The sequence below is a fragment of the Nothobranchius furzeri genome, chromosome 11, assembly GCF_043380555.1.
Source record: "Nothobranchius furzeri strain GRZ-AD chromosome 11, NfurGRZ-RIMD1, whole genome shotgun sequence".
Taxonomy (NCBI): domain Eukaryota; kingdom Metazoa; phylum Chordata; class Actinopteri; order Cyprinodontiformes; family Nothobranchiidae; genus Nothobranchius; species Nothobranchius furzeri.
In genome coordinates this window covers 34,749,676-34,772,662 of record NC_091751.1, presented here as the reverse complement: position 1 = coordinate 34,772,662, position 22,987 = coordinate 34,749,676, and the positions used below count along the sequence as shown (strand labels likewise).

The 22,987-nt window shown below is 45.7% G+C and overlaps 1 protein-coding gene across 4 annotated transcripts in view; it reads left to right on the top strand.

Annotated features, from left to right (window-relative positions):
- dhx9 (DEAH (Asp-Glu-Ala-His) box helicase 9) overlaps positions 1 to 18,590 on the top strand; it is a 28,598-nt gene extending 10,008 nt beyond the window's left edge. For 3 of the 4 annotated variants that reach the window (XM_015956426.3, XM_015956427.3, XM_070541513.1), the window contains 25 exons: positions 860 to 968; positions 1,046 to 1,197; positions 1,276 to 1,424; positions 4,021 to 4,067; positions 5,230 to 5,366; positions 5,855 to 5,944; positions 8,453 to 8,614; positions 8,709 to 8,786; positions 8,858 to 9,049; positions 9,936 to 10,077; positions 10,153 to 10,235; positions 10,309 to 10,465; positions 10,557 to 10,654; positions 11,590 to 11,803; positions 11,886 to 11,980; positions 12,057 to 12,130; positions 12,198 to 12,350; positions 12,431 to 12,591; positions 15,930 to 16,041; positions 16,112 to 16,273; positions 17,161 to 17,288; positions 17,366 to 17,595; positions 17,687 to 17,802; positions 17,918 to 18,118; positions 18,190 to 18,590. In XM_015956426.3, the coding sequence (XP_015811912.3) occupies positions 860 to 968; positions 1,046 to 1,197; positions 1,276 to 1,424; positions 4,021 to 4,067; positions 5,230 to 5,366; positions 5,855 to 5,944; positions 8,453 to 8,614; positions 8,709 to 8,786; positions 8,858 to 9,049; positions 9,936 to 10,077; positions 10,153 to 10,235; positions 10,309 to 10,465; positions 10,557 to 10,654; positions 11,590 to 11,803; positions 11,886 to 11,980; positions 12,057 to 12,130; positions 12,198 to 12,350; positions 12,431 to 12,591; positions 15,930 to 16,041; positions 16,112 to 16,273; positions 17,161 to 17,288; positions 17,366 to 17,595; positions 17,687 to 17,802; positions 17,918 to 18,118; positions 18,190 to 18,460 (3,513 nt within the window). In that variant the 3' untranslated portion in view covers positions 18,461 to 18,590. Of the gene's footprint in view, positions 1 to 859; positions 969 to 1,045; positions 1,198 to 1,275; positions 1,425 to 3,846; positions 3,941 to 4,020; positions 4,068 to 5,229; positions 5,367 to 5,854; positions 5,945 to 8,452; positions 8,615 to 8,708; positions 8,787 to 8,857; positions 9,050 to 9,935; positions 10,078 to 10,152; positions 10,236 to 10,308; positions 10,466 to 10,556; positions 10,655 to 11,589; positions 11,804 to 11,885; positions 11,981 to 12,056; positions 12,131 to 12,197; positions 12,351 to 12,430; positions 12,592 to 15,929; positions 16,042 to 16,111; positions 16,274 to 17,160; positions 17,289 to 17,365; positions 17,596 to 17,686; positions 17,803 to 17,917; positions 18,119 to 18,189 lie in introns of those variants that run through there. The other variant, XM_015956428.3, reaches the window with a different exon arrangement.
- The last annotated feature ends 4,397 nt before the right edge of the window (positions 18,591 to 22,987 follow it).

The following is a 22,987-nucleotide window of genomic DNA, read 5'->3' as shown; positions in this document are numbered from 1 at the left end:
CATGCTGCAGGATTTCATAACTGTATCCTTCTCAGCAGCAGCACTGCAGGTGCTCTCCATGTCCAAAATGTGCGTAAGCCAGGTCCTTAGTCAACTTAAAGTTGTGCACATTTTTCCGCTAAGTTTTCTTCCATAAATCTCAAAGTTTGCGTGGAAAGATGCTTACGCAGTTTTCCGACCCCGTTTTGTGCGTAAGCAAGCTTGATAAATGAAGCCCCTGGATTGGTTTCCTGTTCTATGAGTTAGATTTCCGGGTTTCCACCGGTGCTTTATAAGCCTGCTTGGTCACCTGCCAGGCTTAGTGACTCCACTATGCCTAACCATAACCAGTGGGGTTCTAATCCTAACCCTAAACTAAAAGCTAATTCACACCAAAGCTCTAAAACCAGGTTTTAGGGTGCTTAGCGTTGTGTGGACCAGCCAGATGTCAGTGTAAAAATGTCCACTCAGTAAAGGTAAAATTTGTCCACATAAACCTATTAAGACAAGTACACCCCCCCCCCCCCCACCCCAAGGACGAGAATTGGTAGCGGAGTGATCCGAGTGCACCCCCTCCCCCCTCATGGCCCGCCAGACTTATCAGGTTTCCTGGGGGAAACCCTGGATTTAGGGTTAGGGTTACCGAGCATTATTATTGTTTACATCTAGTGAAATTCACAGAATAACTTCACAGCTGATTAATTTGATAAAACAATTTTTCTTTTTCATTATTTTGTTTAATTGTGAAAATGAATCATGGTTGGGGCTAGCATGAATCTGGTTTTTACCTGTTTGCCGGTCGTTTATACAGGTCTATTTGTGACCTGGTGTCCACGTGCTGGTCTCCAGGTCTCTGACACCAGTTCTGTTTGTCCTCCAGGTTGGAGCTCTTGAAGGTGATCAGCCTGATGGGAATGGGGGAGGAGGTGTTGGAAACCTTCCTCCCAGCGGCCCTCTGCCTCCTCATCTTGTTGTAAAACAGGAACAAGGTAAAACCGGATGTTGGACTGCTCCCTCAGACCTCCTGGTGAGTTCAAACTCAGCTCCTCTTCTGCCTGTTTTCCAGGTGAAGGAGGTGCCAGTGGGCCGGTGCCAAATGTTATGGGTCAGGGTTACTCAGGAGGGGGAAACTTTGGAAGAGAAGGAGGAGCTCAGTGGGAGCGAGGAGCCAACCTGATGGAGTACTATGCAAAGAAGGAGGAACAGGAGGCACAGGCGGTACGCGAATGCTGTCCTCATTTGTTCTGGATGTCAAACTAAACATCAGAGAATAAACGGCTGCCTTGTTGTTCCCAGACTCTGGAGTCGGAGGAGGTGGATCTGAATGCCAATCTCCACGGTAACTGGACCCTGGAGAACGCCAAAGCCCGTCTGAACCAGTTCTTCCAGAAGGAGAAAACCAGTGCTGAGTATAAGTACAGCCAAGTGGGACCGGACCACAACAGGTCTGGATCAGAACACACACACACACAGCTGGTCTCTGTCCTTTATTCTGTTTAACTCATTCACTGCCAATGATGACTAATGTCTTCGTTTGCATTTTTTACTGTGTGGGCGTCGGAACGAGCCCCCGCACCCTTGAGAACAAACATCTCAGCTCTAAAGCCGATCTTCATCCGCATACGTCACACGTCACATGACCAGGAAGCAGAAATCCACGTGTTAGGAGATCGTTTTGTGCCGCTGCTGTAAAAAAAGGTGAGGCGCGATTCATAGGGTTGGGCATCGTTTGATTTTGAACGATTCCGATTCCAATTCTTTGAAGACATGACATGTTTTACATGAGCCAGCTAACCGCAGGTCTAACTTGATGAAATAATCTTAACTTCAACATGAATTTTAATTCTATGAACAACAGCATCACCTTCATTTAGACAAAAACATGTTTTGGAGAAAAAAAGAAAGAGACTTGCAGCACAACCAGTGTGTTTGTTTCTGACCACAACCAAAGTCTGGAAGAAGCCTCTGGGATGAGAGGCTAAATGTCTCCAATATATCAGAAACGTCCAGCTGTTTTCAGCTAAAACTCTCAGGATGATCATGTCCAGGATGACTGAGAACTACACCTCCATGCTGCAGCAGCTTCAGTCAGAACAGAAAGTGAAACTTAAACGTAGCTGCTGTCAGTAACAATCTAACAGATTTTAAACATTAAAACTCTCAACAGAAATAGTTCAGCAAGGAAATTAAAATGTTCACACCTTTGTGTGTGATTTATTATTATTATTATTTATTGTGGCAGAAGCTGGTGTGTTCCACAACAGATAAGCTTCTCTAGCATGATGACTTTAATTTCTACAGGTTATTGTTCAGCCCTCTGACGCTCCGTGTGTTTTTATTTCTGCAGTGAGACAAACTCACCTCACACCGTCCAGAGTTTGTTTTTTAAAGCTTCTATTAAATCCACCGTGTTGACGTATTTAACAAGTTTCCTCTACGCTGCAGGAGTTAAAGTTTACATTACGGAGTAAAAGTCCGGCAGACACGTTTGTTCATATCTGGGGGGTCATGGACGTAATTTTGGGGGGGACAGGGGGGACATGTCCCCCCCCCCCCACTTTTTCCAAAGTCAGGTGTTGACCCCTGCACTTTTTACCATCCAAAAACAGTATTACGCTATATTAAAGGGACACTGGTTGAGCTCTAGGACCAAGCGGAAAACCAACCGTTTGTGTTGAAGCCTGTTTCCCATTAGAGCATACTGTAAAGATACCCCCCCCACGTCTAAAGTGAAAATTACGTCCATGTGGGGGGTGTCGACTCGGTGCTGCACACAGACAGCTGGTGTGATCAGCTTTGAAAAGCGTTGATCGCAATTTGCAGATCCCGTTAATTTTTCACGGAGATCGGCCGCGGATTCCTCTTCCGTCGGCATTCTAGGAATTGAAACTAGGAATCGAAATAAAAAACGTTGAGCGATTCTGGGAAAAATGAACAGCTGGAACCGGTTCCAATCTATGCTCGATGCCCAACCCTAGAACCAGAAAAGCTTCTGCCGATCACAATTCAACAACAGATTATGAAAGAACGGATAACACTCGAAACGCGCGGATTCATCCTGATGTAAGAGGTGAGTCTCTGCTTTGTTTTGGTTGTTTTGGCGTCGACATCGTCCTAGCGCGCAATGTTCTGTGACTTAAAAAAACTGTAAAAACGCTGGCAGTGAATGAGTTAAAATACGATTCAACAGTAAAATTCATGTGGACCAGTTTCAAATCCGGCTTTTTTCCCTGTTTCATGTTTTTATTTGGGGTCTTAGCGGTCTCAGGTTCACCAGGTGGACTCGGACTTGTGGCGGTTTTAGCTGCCCCCCGTTAAGGCTGGTGGCACCCGCTGGTTCTGGACTCCAGTCGGGTTTCAGGACGTTCCTGTGTGTTTTTCTGCTGGACTGCTGCAAACCCAGAGACCTCCAGAGTGTGTTGGTTACACCAGAGAGCTCTCACTGTTTGGTCCAGAACACCAGAGGAGGCAAACGGGTCGGAACACGAGTCAGGACACGCGTTGTCAAGATTTAACAGTTATTTAAATTTTGTGTTTAAAACTGATTAAGTTTCAGAAATTTTGTGACATTATTAGTGACACTTAAGCATGAAAAGAAGTTGGAAACTGTCTGGATGTCAGCCATCCTCAGACCGTGTCTACCACATGTCGGCATCAGGAACGGTAACTGAAAAACAATATCCAGCTGTTTGGGTTGTTTTCTGGTGACTCAGGTGGATTAGGACTCAGGACCGGTGTGGCTAGAATAGTGAGATGACACCAGAACTCAGAACCGCCCTGAAAAAGACATGGGACAGCGTTTAGGTGTTCTAAATCTGTCCCATGGGTGCAGCTGGAGTCTGGTTGTGATTTCTGGTGTCACCGTAGGGCTGCAGACAGCCAGGAGATGCTGCTGACTGGTGTCTAATATTCCCAAAGTCTGGCAGGAAAACACACAGGCTTCCTCCTGAGAATGCCGCAGGTGAGTTTGGTTTAGCACCACTGTTAGAGGCTTTTACTTTGAAAAGCACCGGAAGTGAAGCTGTGATGTTTGTGTTGCAGGAGCTTCATCGCGGAGATGCAGTTGTTTGTCAGGCAGCTCGGCAGAAGTAAGACACATTTGATAACGTAGAACCTGATCTCAGATCAGCGCACGTGATTGATACTTCAGCCGTTTCCATGGTTACGGAAGTAGAATTACAGCATCTCAGTTGTTTTAGCACCTTTTATCATCAAATACATTAAATTCAGGAGACGGCCCTGGTCCTGGATTATCTCTGGTCTGGTTTGAGATATTTACTTGCGTTGTTGATTCTCTATACGAGAACGCCACAATTCTGGTCCAGCATGTTTTAGTTGTTTCCCTGCTTCAAAACACCTACTTTACAATCAACAGGTGATTAACAGGCTTCTGCAGAGCCTGATGAGATGCTGAACAGTTGACTCAGCCACTCAAACGGGCATGTTGAAGAAGACAAACAACAACACATGATGGATACTAAGGCCCTGTCCACACGTAGCCGGGGATCTGCCAAAACGTAGATATTTTTCTACGTTTTGGCCTGTCATCCACACGAAAACTGAGTTTTTTCACACGAAAACGGATCTTTTTAAAAACTCCGGCCAAAGTGAAGATCTGCGTTTTCTCCGTTTTGGGTGTCTGCGTGTGGACGAACAAAACCGGAGTTTTAAGGTCCGCAACGTCACTTTCCGCGACAAAAAAATGCTGACATCACGTGTGCGACCTGTGTTTACACTAGCCGGCATTACGGAAGCCTTCAGAGCTGCGCTCTGTCACTACCCGATCCATCAATTGTCCAAGCGCTTTCTGCTTGTTTGTTTTTGCAAGCAGAATTACTGCTCCTTGCGGAAGACCACAGACGAAGGACGAGGTTAAGAACGGAGGAAATACTGCCGCCTACAGGTCTGGCATGTCCTTAACAACGTATTTATCCGGGTACGTGTGGACAGAGTCTGTTTTTAAAACGCGGTGGTGTGGATGCAAGTTTTTGGAGGGGCGGATATTCGTTTTTAAAAAAACCCGGCTACGTGTGGACTAGGCCTAAGCCTCCAGGACTGAGAACTCCTGCTCTAAACTTTCAGAACCAGTCTGTAGGAATCCTGACACCTAGTGGTTACCATGGAAACATGCCCTAGTCTTTAGCGGCTAGTTTTAGCCCAGCGTAATCCAGAGAAAACCACTAAGGAATTTTTGTTCAGGACAGAAATGGACATCTGGTCCATGTTCTGATGCGTGTGTGTGTCCTTCAGAGATCACAGCTCGAGAACATGGCTCCAACAAGAAGCTTGCAGCTCAGTCATGTGCTCTGTCCGTGGTCCGACAGCTGTTCCACCTGGGAGTTGTTGAGGCCTATGCCGGGGTCACCAAGAAGAAGGAGGGAGAAACTGTACGACACACACACACACACACCTCTGTTTAGATGTAATTAAAGCTTGAAATCATGGATGGTTAGGGGCATGTTCTTTTGATTGACAGGTAGCAGATGAGCTAACAGCTAGCTTCCTGTTTGCTCCAGGGAAGGCCTCAGAGTCGCTCAACATGGTTTTCTGGCTAAAAACACCCCAACCTCTGTTAGATTTGGTTAGCTCAGTTAGCTCATTGCTACATTTGCTCAGTTTGATGGGTGTCATTCATCTGCACCCACCCTCAGCTCCATTTTTGTATTTTTCCGGGAGTGACGAGATGCAGCCAAGGTGGCGTTGGTAAGAACCGCCCACTGGGCTTTAGATCAGCTCCTCAGAAACGTACGGGTGAAGGCACGGAGGGTTTTCTATTATATCTGTACAGTCTGTGTTTCTGACATGCCTGAAATAAGCCAGAATCTAGAAGGTCTGAGGAATTCTGTGAGTTTAGCTGCGTGTGTTTTGTCTCCAGCTGGCCGTGTATGAGGTCAATGTGTCTCCGGAGCTCCAGCAGCAGCTGGCCGCTGTCGTCCAGGACCTTGAAGTCCAGATTCCTGCTCCGGTGAGTCTTTGATCCAAGTCTGCTCTTTTCTCCCATCCAGCCTAAGGTCATGTCCGACTGCAGTGATTCCCAACTGGGGGTATGCATACCCCTAGTGGTCCATCAGCGCATTACAGGGGGAATGTGGAAACCTATATTTCATTACACAGATGATGACCATTCCTGTGCCCTGGTAAAAAAAAAAAAAAAAAGTGCTGGGATGTGTTATGCCTAATTAACACTCAAAGTAATGCACAGTGATATATAGTTCACATTGGGACTGATTCGAATCATCGAATGGTTCAATTCATTAAATTTGTTTTTCACTGATTTGAAGCGTCGTTAAATGTACGCACCGCAGTCTGAACACATTTTACTGACACACAATGTGGTGATCTAGGTGCTGTGGAGGTACATTGTTACTCATATTAAATGTTATCATTTCCAGCAGCTCACTGCTGAACATGCTAAATAATAATTCTTCTGATCGTATGTGAACATATTTAGATGTTTGGAGTAAGATGAGTGATATCAAGCCTGTATTAAACTTAATTATAGTGATATATAAATCAAATGCTCCATAAAATATTTATTAACTGTAACTATCAGCTGAGAAAGAGGGAACTAGACGACACCAATTTAATACAAATGGTTGATCCTTTTACAATTTTGTTGTTTTATTTTCATAATTTTATCAGCAGGCCATAATCTCGTGTTTGTGGACTAGAGGCTGCTGCAGCACTAAGGAGAACATCCTCTGTAAATGATTCTGGTGACAGTTGAGCCGTTTCTGCGTTAACACCTTGTTAATGCTAATTCCTTAAATGCTGTTTGTTTTTTTTAACACACGATAAACTTTCAAACTCTCGTACATCTCCTGTGATTTGGTTTAAACCTCCCACTGTCCTAATGGGTGTGACCCCACGAGGAAAGTTGACCATTGAGCAGGGTTGATGGTTTATCCCTTGGCTCCATGTAGCAGGGGTGAGGAGTGAGCACCACCTCACCCCTGCCACGTGGACCTCAATGGATAAACCATCAATCCTGCTCAATGGTCAACTTTCCTCGCGGGGTCTCCCATAAAGACAGTGGGAGGTTTAAACAAGTTTTTATCCGTAGCTGTTTCTCATTACTAACGCTGGAGTTTGTGCCCTTCTGTCTCTGTCGGGTCTGTGAGAATGTAAAACAGCCTTTCAGACATAAACTTGTAAACAGAAGAAAATAAAACATCGTGATGCGGATCTTACACCATATGGCCCATTCCTACCACCCAAATAAATAATAACCCCTGTAATGTGATGAAGGAGCTATTCCACCGCAGGTTATTTACCCTCTCTCCTCGGTAAGAACTAATCTGCATGAGACTGCCTCAAGGACATGCATTTGCTTCTAAAACTGTTTCCTTTCCAGCTCAACAGAAGAAAGAAGATAAACTCTTTCTTTTTAATAAATCAAAGAACTCTATTTTTAATAAAGCTAATCAAACAAAGTGTTAGTCCAATAATAAAATGTGAACCAATCTGTGAAATGACAATGTTTAGGATCAGTGGTATTTTAATATTAATAAGTAATAAGACTTTAATCTAGCTGCACTAGACATCCTGATCCACATAATGCTTAAAGTCACATGACATTTTATCTTTCTCATCCAATCGGATCCTTCCTTTCTGAAGCGTGGCATGCTCTTTGTGGTGTTTATAAATCCGTCAAACTCTGATTCGACCGTAAATCAAAACATCCAGATTAATAAAACCAGTCCCCACGCCATCTTAGTTCAGTTCACCACATTCTAAGAGAAGTATCGGACCGGCCACCCGGACTTCCTTTATAAGCAAAGAATCGACAAGCTGGATAAATTCTGTTGCACTTTACAAACCAGGCAACGGTTCCTTCCAGAATAAAAGCTGAACTCACTGACCCTCAGGGTCCATCTGACGCTGTCAACCAACTATCGCTTTTTACCTGGAGACAATCCAAAGACTAGTCTGTCGTATCGCTGACGCTGTTTCATCGGCTCCGGTACCGGGGGGTCCGAGAACCTGGCATTCTGGATCTGTACGGAGGTCTCATCCTGAAGGGTATGTGTGGAGCGACAATATGGCGTCTTATGTGTTTATGAAACAACGATGGCTTAAGAGCAAAACATCACTTCCCACTCAGACTTGCTTCTCCGGATACGAGAGTTCTGATGACAACATCACTCACACATACACCATCCATCTCACGTCTCATTCACACCAAGATCCATTCATCACTTAGAGTTTAGAGTTAGTCTTGTTTAAAATTCTTTAAAATTGTGTAGAAATAAATCTTCTTAAACTTTTTAAAGGTGACTCTCTCTTCTCTTGTCTCTCAGTTAATACGAAGTGTTACATAATCCCTGCAATAAAAAGTTCCAATCTTCTGGTTTAAGTTATCCAAAGGTCCATTAGATTGATTTCATATTTCCTATAGAATTTCACATCTTATGGTTCATTAAATAGACGTACATTAAATCATTACCCCCCCATCCTGTTTGTTGTTCCCTAGCCCTCGGATCCCAGCTGCCCCGTGTCTCTGATCCAGGGCAAGATGGCCATGTTTGAGCCCTCTCAGCGCCAGAGCGCCGCCGGTGTCGTCCCCTGGTCTCCACCTCAGGTCAACTGGAACCCATGGACCAGCAGCAATATCGACGAGGGACCGCTGGCCTATGTAAGGCTTTACTCTGGACTGATGCTGGCTTTGTCCTCTGACCTGTAGCAGTCACCTGATCACTGTGTGATTCTAATGTGATCTAACCCACCAGTGCACCCCTGAGCAGATCAGTGGGGATCTTCACCAAGAGCTGATGTTCCAGCTGGAAAATGACGAGAACCTACAGAAGGTCTGTTTCTTCCTTGAGTGGAGTCAACTGTTAGAGGAAGGTGTTTACCAAACAACTCCCTTTATGTTCAGATCCTGTCAGAGCGTGAGCAGCTGCCCGTCAAAAGCTTTGAGGAGGAGATCATGGCAGCCATCGACCACAACCCTGTAGTGATCATCAGAGGAGCGACTGGTTGCGGAAAAACCACACAGGTCCCTCAGTACATCCTGGACAGCTTCATCAAGGGGGGCCGAGCGTCAGACTGCAACATCGTGGTTACCCAGGTAATGCTCAGTGATGACCTGTGACAACACGGTCACCATGGTAATTCTCTATTTAGGGCTTCAACCTTGTGGTTACCATGGTAACGCTCTTAAGATGGCCTGGGAGATGCAGAGGTGACTACCTGGAATCTGAGGATTGATGATTAGAATTTGTGTTTTTTAAAGCTTCAATCAGCTAATTTGTAGTTGATGATGATGTCATTGATGAAGTCATTACAGTAATCATCTTCTGGTCATTTTGCTTTGTTGAAAATTAAACCAAATCAAAACATCTGATCTCTAAAATTGCAGGAAATAACTTTTCCTCCTACACTGACATTTTGTTGATCAGCTGTTTGTTTACCTGTTTGTTTGTCTATCAGCTGTTTGTTTACCTGTTGTTTGTCTATCAGCTGTTTATTTACCTTTTGTTTGTTTATCAGCTGTTTGTTTACCTTTTGTTTGTCTATCAGCTGTTTGTTTACCTGTTGTTTGTCTATCAGCTGTTTGTTTACCTGTTGTTTGTCTATCAGCTGTTTGTTTACCTTTTGTTTGTTTATCAGCTGTTTGTTTACCTTTTGTTTGTCTATCAGCTGTTTGTTTACCTGTTGTTTGTTTGCCAGCTGTTTGTTTACCAGCTGATAGACAATCAGCTGTTTGTTTACCTGTTGTTTGTCTATCAGCTGTTTGTTTGCCTTTTGTTTGTCTATCAGCTGTTTGTTTGCCAGCTGTTTGTTTACCAGCTGTTTACCTGTTGTTTGTTTGCCAGCTGTTTGTTTATCAGCTGATAGACAATCAGCTGTTTGTTTATCAGCTTTTTGTTTACCTGTTGTTTTTCTATCAGCTGATTGTTTACCTGTTGTTTGTCTATTAGCTGATTGTTTAATGAGATCCTGGTCCCCTGCAGCCCCGGCGGATCAGCGCCGTGTCTGTGGCCGAACGAGTCGCCTACGAGAGAGGAGAGGATCTTGCGAAAAGCTGCGGTTACAGCGTTCGTTTTGAGTCGATGCTGCCCCGACCTCATGCCAGCATCCTCTTCTGCACCGTCGGTAGGAAGTCTCCCCGCTGCACTTTGGACCAGCCTCAATGGAGGTTGTGGGATTAATTCCCAGACTGTGTTTCAGGTGTTCTGCTGAGGAAGCTTGAAGCGGGAATCCGAGGAATCAGTCACGTCATCGTGGATGAGATCCATGAGAGAGACATCAATGTGAGCTCACCCTTCAGAAGGTTTTCAGATGAAAAAGTCACGTCTGAGATTTTCAGCTGTTTCTGTGCTTCAGACGGACTTCCTGATGGTGGTTCTCAGAGATGTGGTCCAAGCTTTCCCAGAGGTACGCGTCGTTCTCATGTCCGCCACCATCGACACCTCCATGTTCAGGGAATATTTCTTCAACTGCCCCGTCATCGAGGTGTTCGGGCGCACCTTCCCCGTTCAGGGTACTCGCCCAGTTTCTCCTGCTGGAGCATGACCTGAACATAGTCCAGCAGAACCAACATGATGGAAATAATAGTTTTGTTTTTGTCTCAGAGTACTTCCTGGAGGATTGTATCCAGATGACCAACTTTGTTCCTCCACCGATGGACAGAAAGAAGAAGGACAAAGACGAGGAGGGAGGAGATGACGATGTAAGGGTTTTTGATTCTGTGGGGGCTGGGGCTGCAACAAACGATTATTTGGATAATCGATGAATCAGATTAAACGGGAACATTTAAAAGCTGCTAGGGAAACCATTTTCATTCCTTCCTTTACTTTATTTAACAACGAACATGATTATCAAACAGTTCAATATCGTGCAAAACAACACCCTCCCATCTAAATACATCCATAATTAAACTATGATCAGTAAAATTTAATGCATTTCATTAACATGTTCTGTAGCAGCTACTGGAAATGCTCATAACATTTAATTTCTACTGCTAAACATGTAATGGTGACATATCTATTATGTACGGTTTGGCAATAATCCAGTTTAAATGATATTCACAGATAGGCACGTTTATGAATTATGCTACAGTGGCTTGCCGTAATCCTGCAGCAGTGTTTAGCTGAGCAGACTTGAACCTGACAGCAGTTCTGCTCCGTAGCCCTGCAGCCAGCTTAGAATAAACAGGATGGTGAGGACTTTTCATCCGCTTGTAGAGTTTAGATGTTCTTAGTTTCACGAGCATCGTGTTTGTTGGGAACCCCACTTGGTCGTGAGCCTGCTACCCGCTAGCATGAGCTAATCTGCCAGTAGTTACGCTTTAGATCCCAAACCCTTTGTGTCTTTGCTGGTTGCTGTTTTCCTCCACACCACCTCCATCAGCTCGTGGTGCGTCAGTAATTTACTGTTCTAAGTGTGTCGTTCCTCATCAAAACACCGGCCTTTCTCGCTCTGATCTGCCTCGCTCTGCTCTGTGGCCTCCTACACGTGAGCTGGGCGCATGGACTGGTAAATGAAGGTTGTGCAACACAACAAATTTTATCGCTTTGTTGTTGCAGTCCTAGTGTGGGCACACCAGGGACATGATGGTTTGGTTCTGGAGTGTTCTCAGATCTCAGCCTGAGCTTGTCTCTGCAGACCAACTGTAACCTAATCTGTGGGTCGGACTACACCGTGGAGACGAAGCGCTCCATGGCTCAGATCAACGAGAAGGAGACGTCCTTTGAGCTGGTGGAGGCTCTGCTGAAGTACATAGAGACGCTGAAGGTAGCCGGCGCCGTTCTGGTCTTCCTACCGGGCTGGAACCTTATCTACTCCATGCAGAGACACCTGGAGTCCAACCCACACTTTGGTACCTGGAACCTTCAACTATCTTAGAACATCCATCAGACCTGAAGGAACGTCTTCTTTTAATGTTCTCCATCTTGTTTCAGGAAGTAACCGGTACCGGATCCTGCCGCTGCACTCTCAGATTCCCAGAGAGGAGCAGAGAAGGGTGTTTGAACCGGTTCCAGACCACATGACGAAGGTCTGTGATGGAAAAAGGTTTTTCTTAGTCGGACGGTTCTGAGACCAGCAGTTTCAACACCTGTCTGATGTTTCAGGTGATTCTGTCCACCAACATCGCAGAAACCAGCATCACCATCAACGATGTCGTCTACGTCATCGACTCTTGCAAGTAAGTGTCCCTGTGGGTTCTGGGTTGGTTTCAGAAGGTCAAAGGTCATGTTGTGTTCACCCCACAGACAGAAGGTGAAGCTCTTCACTTCCCACAACAACATGACCAACTACGCCACCGTCTGGGCCTCTAAGACCAACCTGGAGCAGAGGAAGGGCCGAGCCGGCAGGGTCCGGCCCGGGTTCTGCTTCCACCTGTGCAGCCGGGCTCGATTCGATAAGTACGACCCGCTGACCCGACTCGTTCAGAAGCCAGCTGACCCAGAGCTGCTGGGTTAAACGTGTGTTTGTGTCGGTGCAGGCTGGAGACCCACATGACTCCTGAGATCTTCAGGACCCCGCTGCACGAAGTCGCTCTGAGCATCAAGTTGCTGAGACTCGGCGCCATCGGACACTTCCTGTCCAAGGCCATTGAACCACCACCACTGGATGCCGTCATTGAGGCAGAATACACGCTCAGAGGTGGGAGGGGCTTTCTGGACCAGCTACCCAACACCCTCCCACACAGAACCTTATGTATCTAAAGTGTCTTTAAAAGGCACTGCCAATTGTTGTTGTTACTATTATTATTATTATTATAGCCCATCACGGTGACCAATAAGCATTAAATGACAAACGGTCGGGGGTTAGGGTATCCATCCACTGGGGCGGGGCATCTTTACATGGTCATGTGATTATGATATAAGTGAGTTAACAAAGTTAACCTGTCCTCCCTTCTGAACACCGACATCCACTGGAGCGTCCATGCAGCTCAGCACCAAAACTGGACTGATGTCAGTTACCTAAGAACCAATCAGCAGGCGGAGCTCGCTGTTGAATGCATGAGCGTGCAGAACGCACAAAACAACAAACAGAACGAAGTCGAACCACGCTGCAGATATTTATTTGTTGTTGGTGTTTATAATAACGTGAAGCTGTGTGGGTTTAGACCCGGGGGTCACACCCACCTGCTTTAGGTCATCACCTCCATCCATCCATTTTCATCCGCTTATCTGGAGTCGGGTCGCGGAGGCAGTAGCCTAAGTTGAGAGGTCCAGACTTCTCTCTCCCCATTACTTGGACCAGCTCCTCCGGGGAAATCCCAAGGCGTTCCCTGGCCAGATGAGACATGTTCACTCCAACATGTCCTGGGTCTTCCTTTAGGCCTCCTCCCAGTTGGACGTGACCGGAAAACCTCATCAGGGAGGCATCCTGACCAGATGCCCGAGCCACCTCAACTGGTTCCTCTCGATGTGGAGGAGCAGCGGGTCTACTCCGAGCCCCTCCCGGATTACGGTGCTTCTCACCCTATCTCTAAGGGAGAGTCCAGCCACTCTTCGGGGAAAACTCATTTCACCCGCTTGTATTCGTGATCTCGTTCTTTCGGTCACTACCCAAAGCTCATGACCATAGGTGAGGATAGAAACGTAGATCTACCCTGAAATCGAGAGCTTCGCCTTCTGACTCAGCTCTCTCTTCACCACGACAGACCGGTACAACGCCCGCATCACTGCAGATGCAGCACCAATCCACCTATCGATCTCAAGCTCCAGTTTTCCCTCACTCGTGAAGAAGACCCTGAGATACTTAAACTCCTCCACTTGGGGCAGGACCTCATCCCTGACCCGCAGAAGGCATTCTACCCATTTCCGAATCAAGACCATGGCCTCAGATTTAGAGGAGGTAATTCTCATCCCAGCTGCTTCACACTCGGCTGCGAACTGCTCCAGCGAAAGCTGAAGATCACGTTCTGATGAAGCCAACAGGACCACATCATCTGCAAAAAGCAGAGACCTGATCCTCAGGCCACCAAAACAGATCTTCTCCACTCCTTGGCTGCGCCTCGAAATTCTGTCCATTAAAGTTATGAACTGAACCGGTGACAAAGGGCAGCCTTGGCGGAGTCTAACTTTCACTGGTAACGAGCCCGACTTACTGCCGGCAATGCGGACCAAGCTCTGACACCGGTCATACAGGGACCTAACAGCCCATAACAGAGGGCCTGGTACCCCATACTCCCGGCGTAGCCCCCACAGGGCCCCTCCGAGGGACGCAGTCAAACGCCTTCTCCAAATCCACAAAACACATGTAGACTGGTTGGGCAAATTCCCACGCACCCTCCAGGATCCCCCTAAGGGTATAGAGCTGGTCCAGTGTTCCACGGTCGGTCCAGTGACTGGTCTGATGGGCATCCTCCCCCACCATCGAAGCCAACTCACCACCAGGTAGTGGTCAGTTGACAGCTCCGCCCCTCTCTTCACCCGAGTGTCCAAGACAGGCGGCTGCAGGTCAGATGAAACAACAACAAAGTCGATCATCGGGCTTCGGCCTGAGGTATCCTGGTGTCAAGAGCACATATGGACACCTTTATGTGTGAACATGGTGTTCATTATGTACAATCCATGACTGGCACAGAAGTCCAATAACAAAACACCACTCGAATTCAGATCATGGCCGTTCCTCCCAACCACACCTCTCCAGGTCTCACTGTCGTTGCCCACATGAGCGTTAAAGTCCCCCAGCAGAACGAGGGAGTCACCAGAAGGAGCGCTCTCCGGCACCCCCTCCAGGGTCTCCAAAAAGAGTGTGTAGTCTGAACTGTAGTTTGGTGCAAAAGCACACCCATCCCCCCACACGTAAGCGGAGGGAGGCTACCCTCTCATTCACTGGGGTAAACCCCAACGCACAGGCACCAAGATGGGGGGCAACTAGTATGCCCAGCCCTGCTCGGCGCCTCTCAGTGTCTCTGTGTCTTACAAACACACCTTACCGGCATGGCGTTGCACAAATTTAGCATCATTCGTTCGGCCCGCTTGGTAATAATGCGGTAATTGTCTGCCTAATAGACGGCGCGACAGAGGGAGGCGTCATGATGACGTAGGGAGTTAATGCCGAGCTCCGGCCAGCAACTCGATAGAAAATGAAAGTAAACTCCGACTGCAAGTTTTGCGTTTTGAACAAAAACAGCTGAGACAGCAGAGTGAAGGCTGCAGCCATCCAAGAGCTTCTCTCCGTTAGAGCTGGAGCTCAGATCACCAGAGACCACACCGGGGCTGTGGAGGACGGACACAGTTAGGAGCGGCTTGTTAAAAAATACGTAACCATCGTGGCTTCAATTGCAGTAAAAACTAACGGAAGTCCGTGGCAGCGCAGAGACTGCCCTATACCACCGTTATGCCGCCACAGTACTGCCACGGTCTGACCACCTAAAAACGACCTAAGGCTCCCTGACGCCGCCATGGCGTTGATTGTTTAGTTGAAACAGCTTGTGATATTTGGTGTTAAAGAAAAGGATGTTCTGATGTTGGAAAGACTCCCTTGAACTCATGTTGTCATATCTGTGAAATCTGAGTTTCCTTGTGAAGGAAAGGGAATCGTGTAGAAAAAAACACTTGACTGTACTTTACCAGAAGCTGGGGGCGGGATCTTGAGCATGTGACATCACATGTCGTGTGTTTCTGTTGAAACGGAAGCTTGTTGCAGCAGCTCACCTGTTCCTTCCAGGAGCAATCCCCTCATCAGGCAGCAGGTGACCAGCAGAGTGACTGGAGACCAGAAAGTCCCCTGATCGAACCAGTTAAAGCTGCCCTCGTTGGACGGGAGCTGCACATCGGGTTCCTCTCATATTGGGACCCGAGCTGGGCTCCATGTTGGTGCTTATTAGTGCGACTCGTGCGTATGAAACCGTCCACCGTGTGCTACACTAGGGGTACCCGGACCAGAGGTGGGAGGGGCTTTCTAACGGAGGCATTACTGGAACACCTGGTGGTAATCTGTGGGATGCTTCGGTGGTTTGAGCTGATTTAACCTTTGTGTTGCAGAGCTGGACGCTCTGGACTCCAACGATGAGCTGACTCCTTTGGGTCGGATTCTGGCTCGGCTGCCCATCGAACCTCGGCTGGGGAAGATGATGATCATGGGCTGCATCTTTTAGTGGGTTCCTCTCTGGTTCTCCTGACTTGTTGCCTCTGATATGGGGTGACTGACGTGTTTCTCCCCTCAGTGTTGGAGATGCCATGTGCACCATCTCAGCCGCCTCCTGTTTTCCGGAGCCGTTCATCAGCGATGGGAGACGCCTCGGATTCGTCCACAGGAACTTTTCGGGGAACCGCTTCTCGGATCACGTGGCGCTGCTGTCGGTCTTCCAGGCCTGGGACGACGTGAGGTGAGTGAGCCTCAAAGGTTTTAATTACCTTCTGGATCTTCACCTGATCCCTCATCAGTCTTTTGGTGGCTTCATGTTTTGTTTTTATATAAATAAATATATAATCTGGTCTTGATTCGGAAAAGGGTAGAATGCCTTCTCTGGGTCAGGGATGAGGTCCTGCCCCAAGTGGAGGAGTTTAAGTATCTCTGGGTCTTGTTCACGAGTGAGGGAAAACTGGAGCGTGAGATCGATAGGCAGATTGGTGCTGCATCTGCAGTGATGCGGGCGTTGTACCGGTCTGTCGTGGTGGAGAGAGAGCTGAGTCAGAAGGCGAGGCTCTCGATTTACCGGTCGATCTACGTTCCTACCCTCACCTATGGTCACGAGCTTTGGGTAGTGACCGAAAGATCGAGATTGCGGACACAAGCAGATGAAATTATCTCCATCGGGTGGCTGGGCTCTCCTTAGAAATAGGGTGAGAAGCTCGGTCATCCGGGAGGGGCTCGGAGTAGACCCGCTGCTCCTCCACATCGAGAGGAACCAGTTGAGGTGGCTCGGGCGTCTGGTCAGAATGCCTCCTGGACGCCTCCCTGGTGAGGCGTTCCAGGCACGTCCAACCGGGAGGAGACCTAAAGGTAGACCCAGGACACGGTGGAGGGACTATGTCTCTCACCTGGCCAGGGAACGCCTTGGGATTCCCCCGGAGGAGCTGGCCCAAGTGGCTGGGGAGAGGGAAGTCTGGGCCTCTCGACTTAGGCTGCTGCCCCCGCGACCCGACTCCGGATAAGCGGATGAAAATGGATGGATGGATAAATAAAGCAGAAATATCTTGAGAGTTGTTTCAGACGTTAACTTTTTATTTGTGGTCTGTGAACCAACTCGCACTTCTATCTTCTCTCCGTTAGAGTTAACGGAGAAGAGGCTGAAAATCGCTTCTGTGAACACAAACGTCTCAACATGTCCACCCTGAGGATGACCTGGGAGGCCAAAGTCCAGCTGAAGGACATCCTGGTGAACTCTGGATTCCCTGAAGGTACCTGAATGCACCGCAGGCTCTGGGTTTAACAGGACGTGGGCGGAGTGACCTTCTGTGTCGTTTGTTCTCTACAGACTGTTTGATGAACCAGATGTTCAACACGGTGGGACCGGACAACAACCTGGACGTGGTGGTGTCCCTGCTGACCTTCGGCTCCTACCCCAACGTCTGCTACCACAAGGAGAAGAGGAAGATCCTGACCACCGAGGGGCGCAACGCTCTCATCCACAAGTCCTCCGTCAACTGTCCCTTCAGCAGCCAGGACATCAAATATCCATCCCCGTTCTTTGTCTTCAGTGAGAAGGTGGAACCTCTCAGCTCCACCAGCAGCTGTTCAGCTCGTCCATGATGTTCTTGACGATTCTTGAAGGTCGTGTTTTTGTTGCATGTTTCAGATCCGAACCAGAGCCATCTCGGCTAAAGGGATGACTCTGGTGAGTCCGCTGCAGTTGTTGCTGTTCGCCTGCAAGAAGATCAACTCCAGCGGGGAAATGGTGGAGCTGGACGACTGGTGAGAGGGCTATCAGACCAGTGGAGATTGTGGGAGAACGTCTGACTTCATGTTCCATCAAACCGGAGCTAAGAACCTTTCTCCCAGAATCAGCTTTTCTTTTTGTCCTCTGCAGGATCAAACTGAAGATTCCCCACGAGGTGGCGGGCGGTGTGGCGGTGCTGCGGGCCGGGCTGGAGGCTCTGGTGGTGGAAGTGACCAAAGACCCAGAATACATCAGCCAGATGGATCAGAGCAACCAGAACCTGCTCAATGTCATCAGACAGGTGTCCAAACCGTCCGCCGCTGGAATCAACCTGATGGCTGCAAACCAGAGGTACCCAAGGGGCGAGGGTTCGATTCCCAGAGACATCGAAAAACAGCTAAAACTAAAAAGTGTCTCTGCAGGATGGGAGACGGTCCTCGACCTCCGAAGATGGCTCGCTTTGATGGAGACAGGAGAGGAGGATACCAGGGCGGAGGATACCAGGCCGGAGGAGGAGGCAACAGGGGAGGATACAGAGGGTATAGGGGAGGAGGGGGTTATGGAGGAGGAGGCGGTTACCGGGGGGGAGGATACAGGGGAGGTAGTGGTTATGGAGGAGGAGGAGGAGGAGGTTATAGAGGAGGTGGGGGGTATGGTGGAGGGTACAGAGGAGGTTATAGAGGAGGGTACTAACATCCTAGAAATTAAATCTTTTGTTTGTAAACAGGAAGTGATGTCAGAGTTTCAGCAGGAAGTTGGAAATGGAGTTGTTTTTGCAGATTTGATGAAAATGTTCCAAATAAATGTTTCTCTGTGATCTGAACCGGACCTGTTGGTTCTGATTCTGACCCGATTTCACTCATTCTGAATAAAACAATAAAACTACAAGGTGATGGGAGATGTAGGATGTCCAAGGAAGATCCCGCCTTTCCCACCTCTGATTGGCTGGAAGGACTCCTACGATTGGCTATCTCATGTAGCAGCAAACCTGCAGGTTTGCAGCCAGATCTTGAGGTTTTTGTAGAAAGTGTGAACTTCGAGCTTTAAAAACCATTCTGTCCTGTTTTCCAACAAACCGTTTCAGTTTAAATGTGAACTTTTAATAAATTCTGTAGCATTTATCACACTGCTAGACTATCTACTGGCTCTCAAGCATCGGCTGGCTATACCTGCAGCATTTGGAAGATGCCACCGAAGAAGGCCACAATAACCGCTGAGGACTTTGAAGATTTAAAGAAATGACTGCAAATGCTGACAGAACAGGTGACGGCTTATCAGTCAACAAAAATAATGAAGTTTGCAGAGGATGGGTCTTAAATATGGAGGACAAAATAATTAAAATGTTAGAGAACAGAGTTGATGATTAGGAACAGTACAGCAGAATTATTGATATCATTGTTGCAGGACTTAAAATCAAGCCGAGATCATATGCTAGAGCAGCTGCAGCAACAAGTGATGAGAATGAACAGGATGAAGAGTCGGTGGAACATCAGGTGATAACTTTCTTGCACTGCAGTGGACAAAAATTATATTGAGGCATCTCATCCCTTCCACAAAGAAACAAGCTAAACATGCTAATAGTAAACATAAAAACACCTGCAAGGCTAAATGTTGAGAGGTGTTCTTAAAGAAACATTTGACAAAGGAAAATGCTGAGCTTGCAAAAGAGGCTCGCTTCTTGAGAAAGCAGAAGAAAAAGGCGTCAACTTGGACAGCCAACTGTGAAACTCAAATGGTGCTCCAGCCGAGGCAACGGTGTTTAGAGGATTTGGAGATATGTGGATAGTTGCTAAACTCAGCAGTAAGTTTGAACAAAACAATGATAATATAGGCCAAGTAGGAATGGGAGCACAAATAAGATGTCAGACAACAGAAACCAGTGTTTTGTCGGGTCTAGACTCGGACGACTACAGAATACAAGCTAGTGATTCAGAAAATAACTTACTGCACAATGGTGATCATTTTTGGGACTACTATACAGATGAAGAGCTCAATCTCAAAACAAATGTTTTCAGTTATTCACATTAACACAGAAATTTAAAGGGCAACTTTAACCAGATTAATATCTGGAGCAGTTCAGCATCGTTACCATTTCTGAAGCTTGGATAAAACCAGAGAAAGGTAGACTTCCACACTGATGGATATGAATTCTGCTTTAAAAGCAGATCTAATAAAAATGGAAGTGGTGTTTCTATATATGTTGACAAAAAATGACCTCACTAAACTCGAGTACGACTGCTGCAGTTGATAATGTATGTGTGTATGTTGAAGATAGATAGATAGATAGATAGATAGATAGATAGATAGACAGTGTTTCCTTATACAGGACAAATAGCAACAGCTGCTCACAGCAGGATCAGTGATGGCTAAAATTATACTGTTGGCAGAGCTATCCAGTCATTCTCTAAAAGTGAATATTAGTTTTCTTAAAAGAGCTTTAAAAGTGCAAATGCCTTCTGTTACAAACATCTGACTGGCACTGTCCCCTCTGGGTATTTTGAGTATGATTCTTAAGGCATCATTGTATGCAAAATGCAGCTTATTCATGCTGCTTTGATTGTAGGATGACCACAGCTGGGCTGTATAAAGCAGAGTACAGTATGCTTTAAATAAAGCCACCTTAACTGGAGGTGAACAAAAACTACACTTACGTACTATAGTATTGGCCTGTGCACAGCTTACAGCACTGTCTATGGATGTCAGCATCATCACGCATTTGATCAGTTATAAAGTGGCCAAGGTATTTCACATTCTCACACACACTAAGATCACTATTAGACAGTTTGAACACAGGAAAGTTTAGCTTTTTATCTGCTTGGTTCTACATATAAAGATAACACTTTTAAGAGCATTATACTGGATATCATACTGCACACCATGTTCAGAACAGATATTTAGGAGCTGCTGTAAACCAGCACTACTTGGACTGAAGATCACCAGGTCATCCGCATACATCAGATGGTTGATCAGAGTTTTACCCATCAAACGTCCTGTGTTACAGGCTCTCAGCTGCATTGACAGATGTTTATGTTTATTTATTTAGCAGACGCTTTTATCCAAAGCGACTTACAATTTATAACCTATAGGGCATGTTGTGATCATGACATGTTGTGACAGATCATCAACATACAAATTAAACAAAACAGTAGACAAAATTCCACCCTGCCTGACCCCATTACTAACACCAAATGGTGCAGAGATGCTGCCACCCCATTTAACCTGCATCGTCTGATGAGCATACCAGTAAGACAGGATCCTCACAATAAACCCAGGGACCCCCCCGTTGCTTTAACTTAATAAAAAGTTTTCTGTGGTTTACACGATCAAAAGCCTTAGAAGCATCAATAAAACACATAAGGATAGAAGAATTTATATTTCAATACCAGTTTACCATTTCTTTAAGTGCGTTTATACACATGTCAGTACCATATTTTGGCTTAAAGCCAAACTGATTATCCAAGGAACTGAGGTACACAGTGATTCTGTCAAATATGATTCTTTCTAAAACTTTAGATAAAACACTGGCTAGTGCAATCGGCCTATAATTACCCATACTGATCACCTTCCCAGATTTGTTCTTAATAACTGGGACAAGCAGAATTGCCATCATTGAGTCTGGTAGTATGCCATGAATCATAAACCCTGTAAAACAAAGAGCATCACATCACTCCCATTCTGGCTGATCTACACTGGATTCCTGTGCAATTTCGAATTCAACACATAGTCGTCCCCACCCCACCCCGGTCTGCTGATCATCTATTGCTCAAAGTCCCTACAATGAAGCATAAAGCTCATGGGGAGCGTGTGTTCGCCTTTGCTGCTCCCAGACGCTGGAACGCACTCCCTCTGGTGGTACGCCAGGCTTCTTCACTGGCACAGTTTAAATCCAGCCTGAAGATACATTTTTTCAATTTAGCTTTTGGTCAATGATCGGTCTTTTATGCTGTGACTCTCTTCTGTTTTTACTGACTTCTGTTTTTATTGACTTCTCTTTTTATTGGCTGTTTAAAACTTTTGGATTGATTTTAGGTGTTTCTATTTTATGACAGTTTTTATCTGTGTTTAATGTGTATGTATGTGAATTTGAATGGCTTTTTAGGTTTAACTGTGCAGTGCTTTGGTCAGCTGACATGCTGATTTTAAATGTGCTATATAAATAAAATTGGATTGGGTTGGATTGGATCGGAAAAGGGGAAGCTAGTCTTTGGCTAGCATATTTCAAATGTTCTGCACTAGTGATCCAGACCACAAGCCTTATTATCAGCTAGTTTGTGAACAGCTTGATGCACCTCATGGGTCGTTAAACATATAGATTATATAGAAAATATGGAAAATGTTATTTTCAGCCGTATCTATAGATCCACAGCACCAACCATTGAACCATTTACAGACTGGATTGAATCAACATTTTCATCTGTGGGGATTTTAATATTAATCTATTTAATTCAAAATCACATCAAATGACTGAGGAGTTTATAAATTGCTTGTATAGCATGGGATTGTATCCAAGATTTACCACGTTGAATTACTACATATGCAAGTACGGTAATATATAATAAATGTACAAATATACTGGGAGACAATTTTATGAGTGGGTTGCTTTATATTGACATCCCTGATCATTTGCCAATATTTACTCTTTATAACTGGAAAAATAGAGTCCAACGTAAAGGAAATAATTATACAAGTAAAAGAACACGTAGGTCAGATTTAATAAACGTTTAAAACAGAATTATCCAAGTAATACTGGAATATAGTTTATGAGTAAACATGTAGATAAAGCCTGTGATCTATTTTTAGAAAGGTTCTTAAAACTTTATAATGAATACTGTCCAATGAAAAAAATCAAATAAAATAAAAAACAAGCCTTGGATAAAATGTACTACATAAAAACTTCACCAAGAACAGATCCACAGAATCTGAAAGTAAACACAAGGTATACAAGAATAAATAAACAACAATTCTAAGGAGTAATAAAAAGAAATATTATAGCGATCTTATTGAACAAAATAAAAACGTAAACGGGACGTGTAATTTGCTCAACACTCATTAAAGGTTCAAGTAAATAAGAGAAGAGTATCCAGATTACTTCTGACAATAATGAAACTACTAAAGACAAGACTGATATAGTTAATGGTTTTAATCATTTCTTTGTTAAAATAGAACTGGCAGAAAAAATAGTTCCACCTCATTTAAAAACCAAATTCGATTATTTAGATC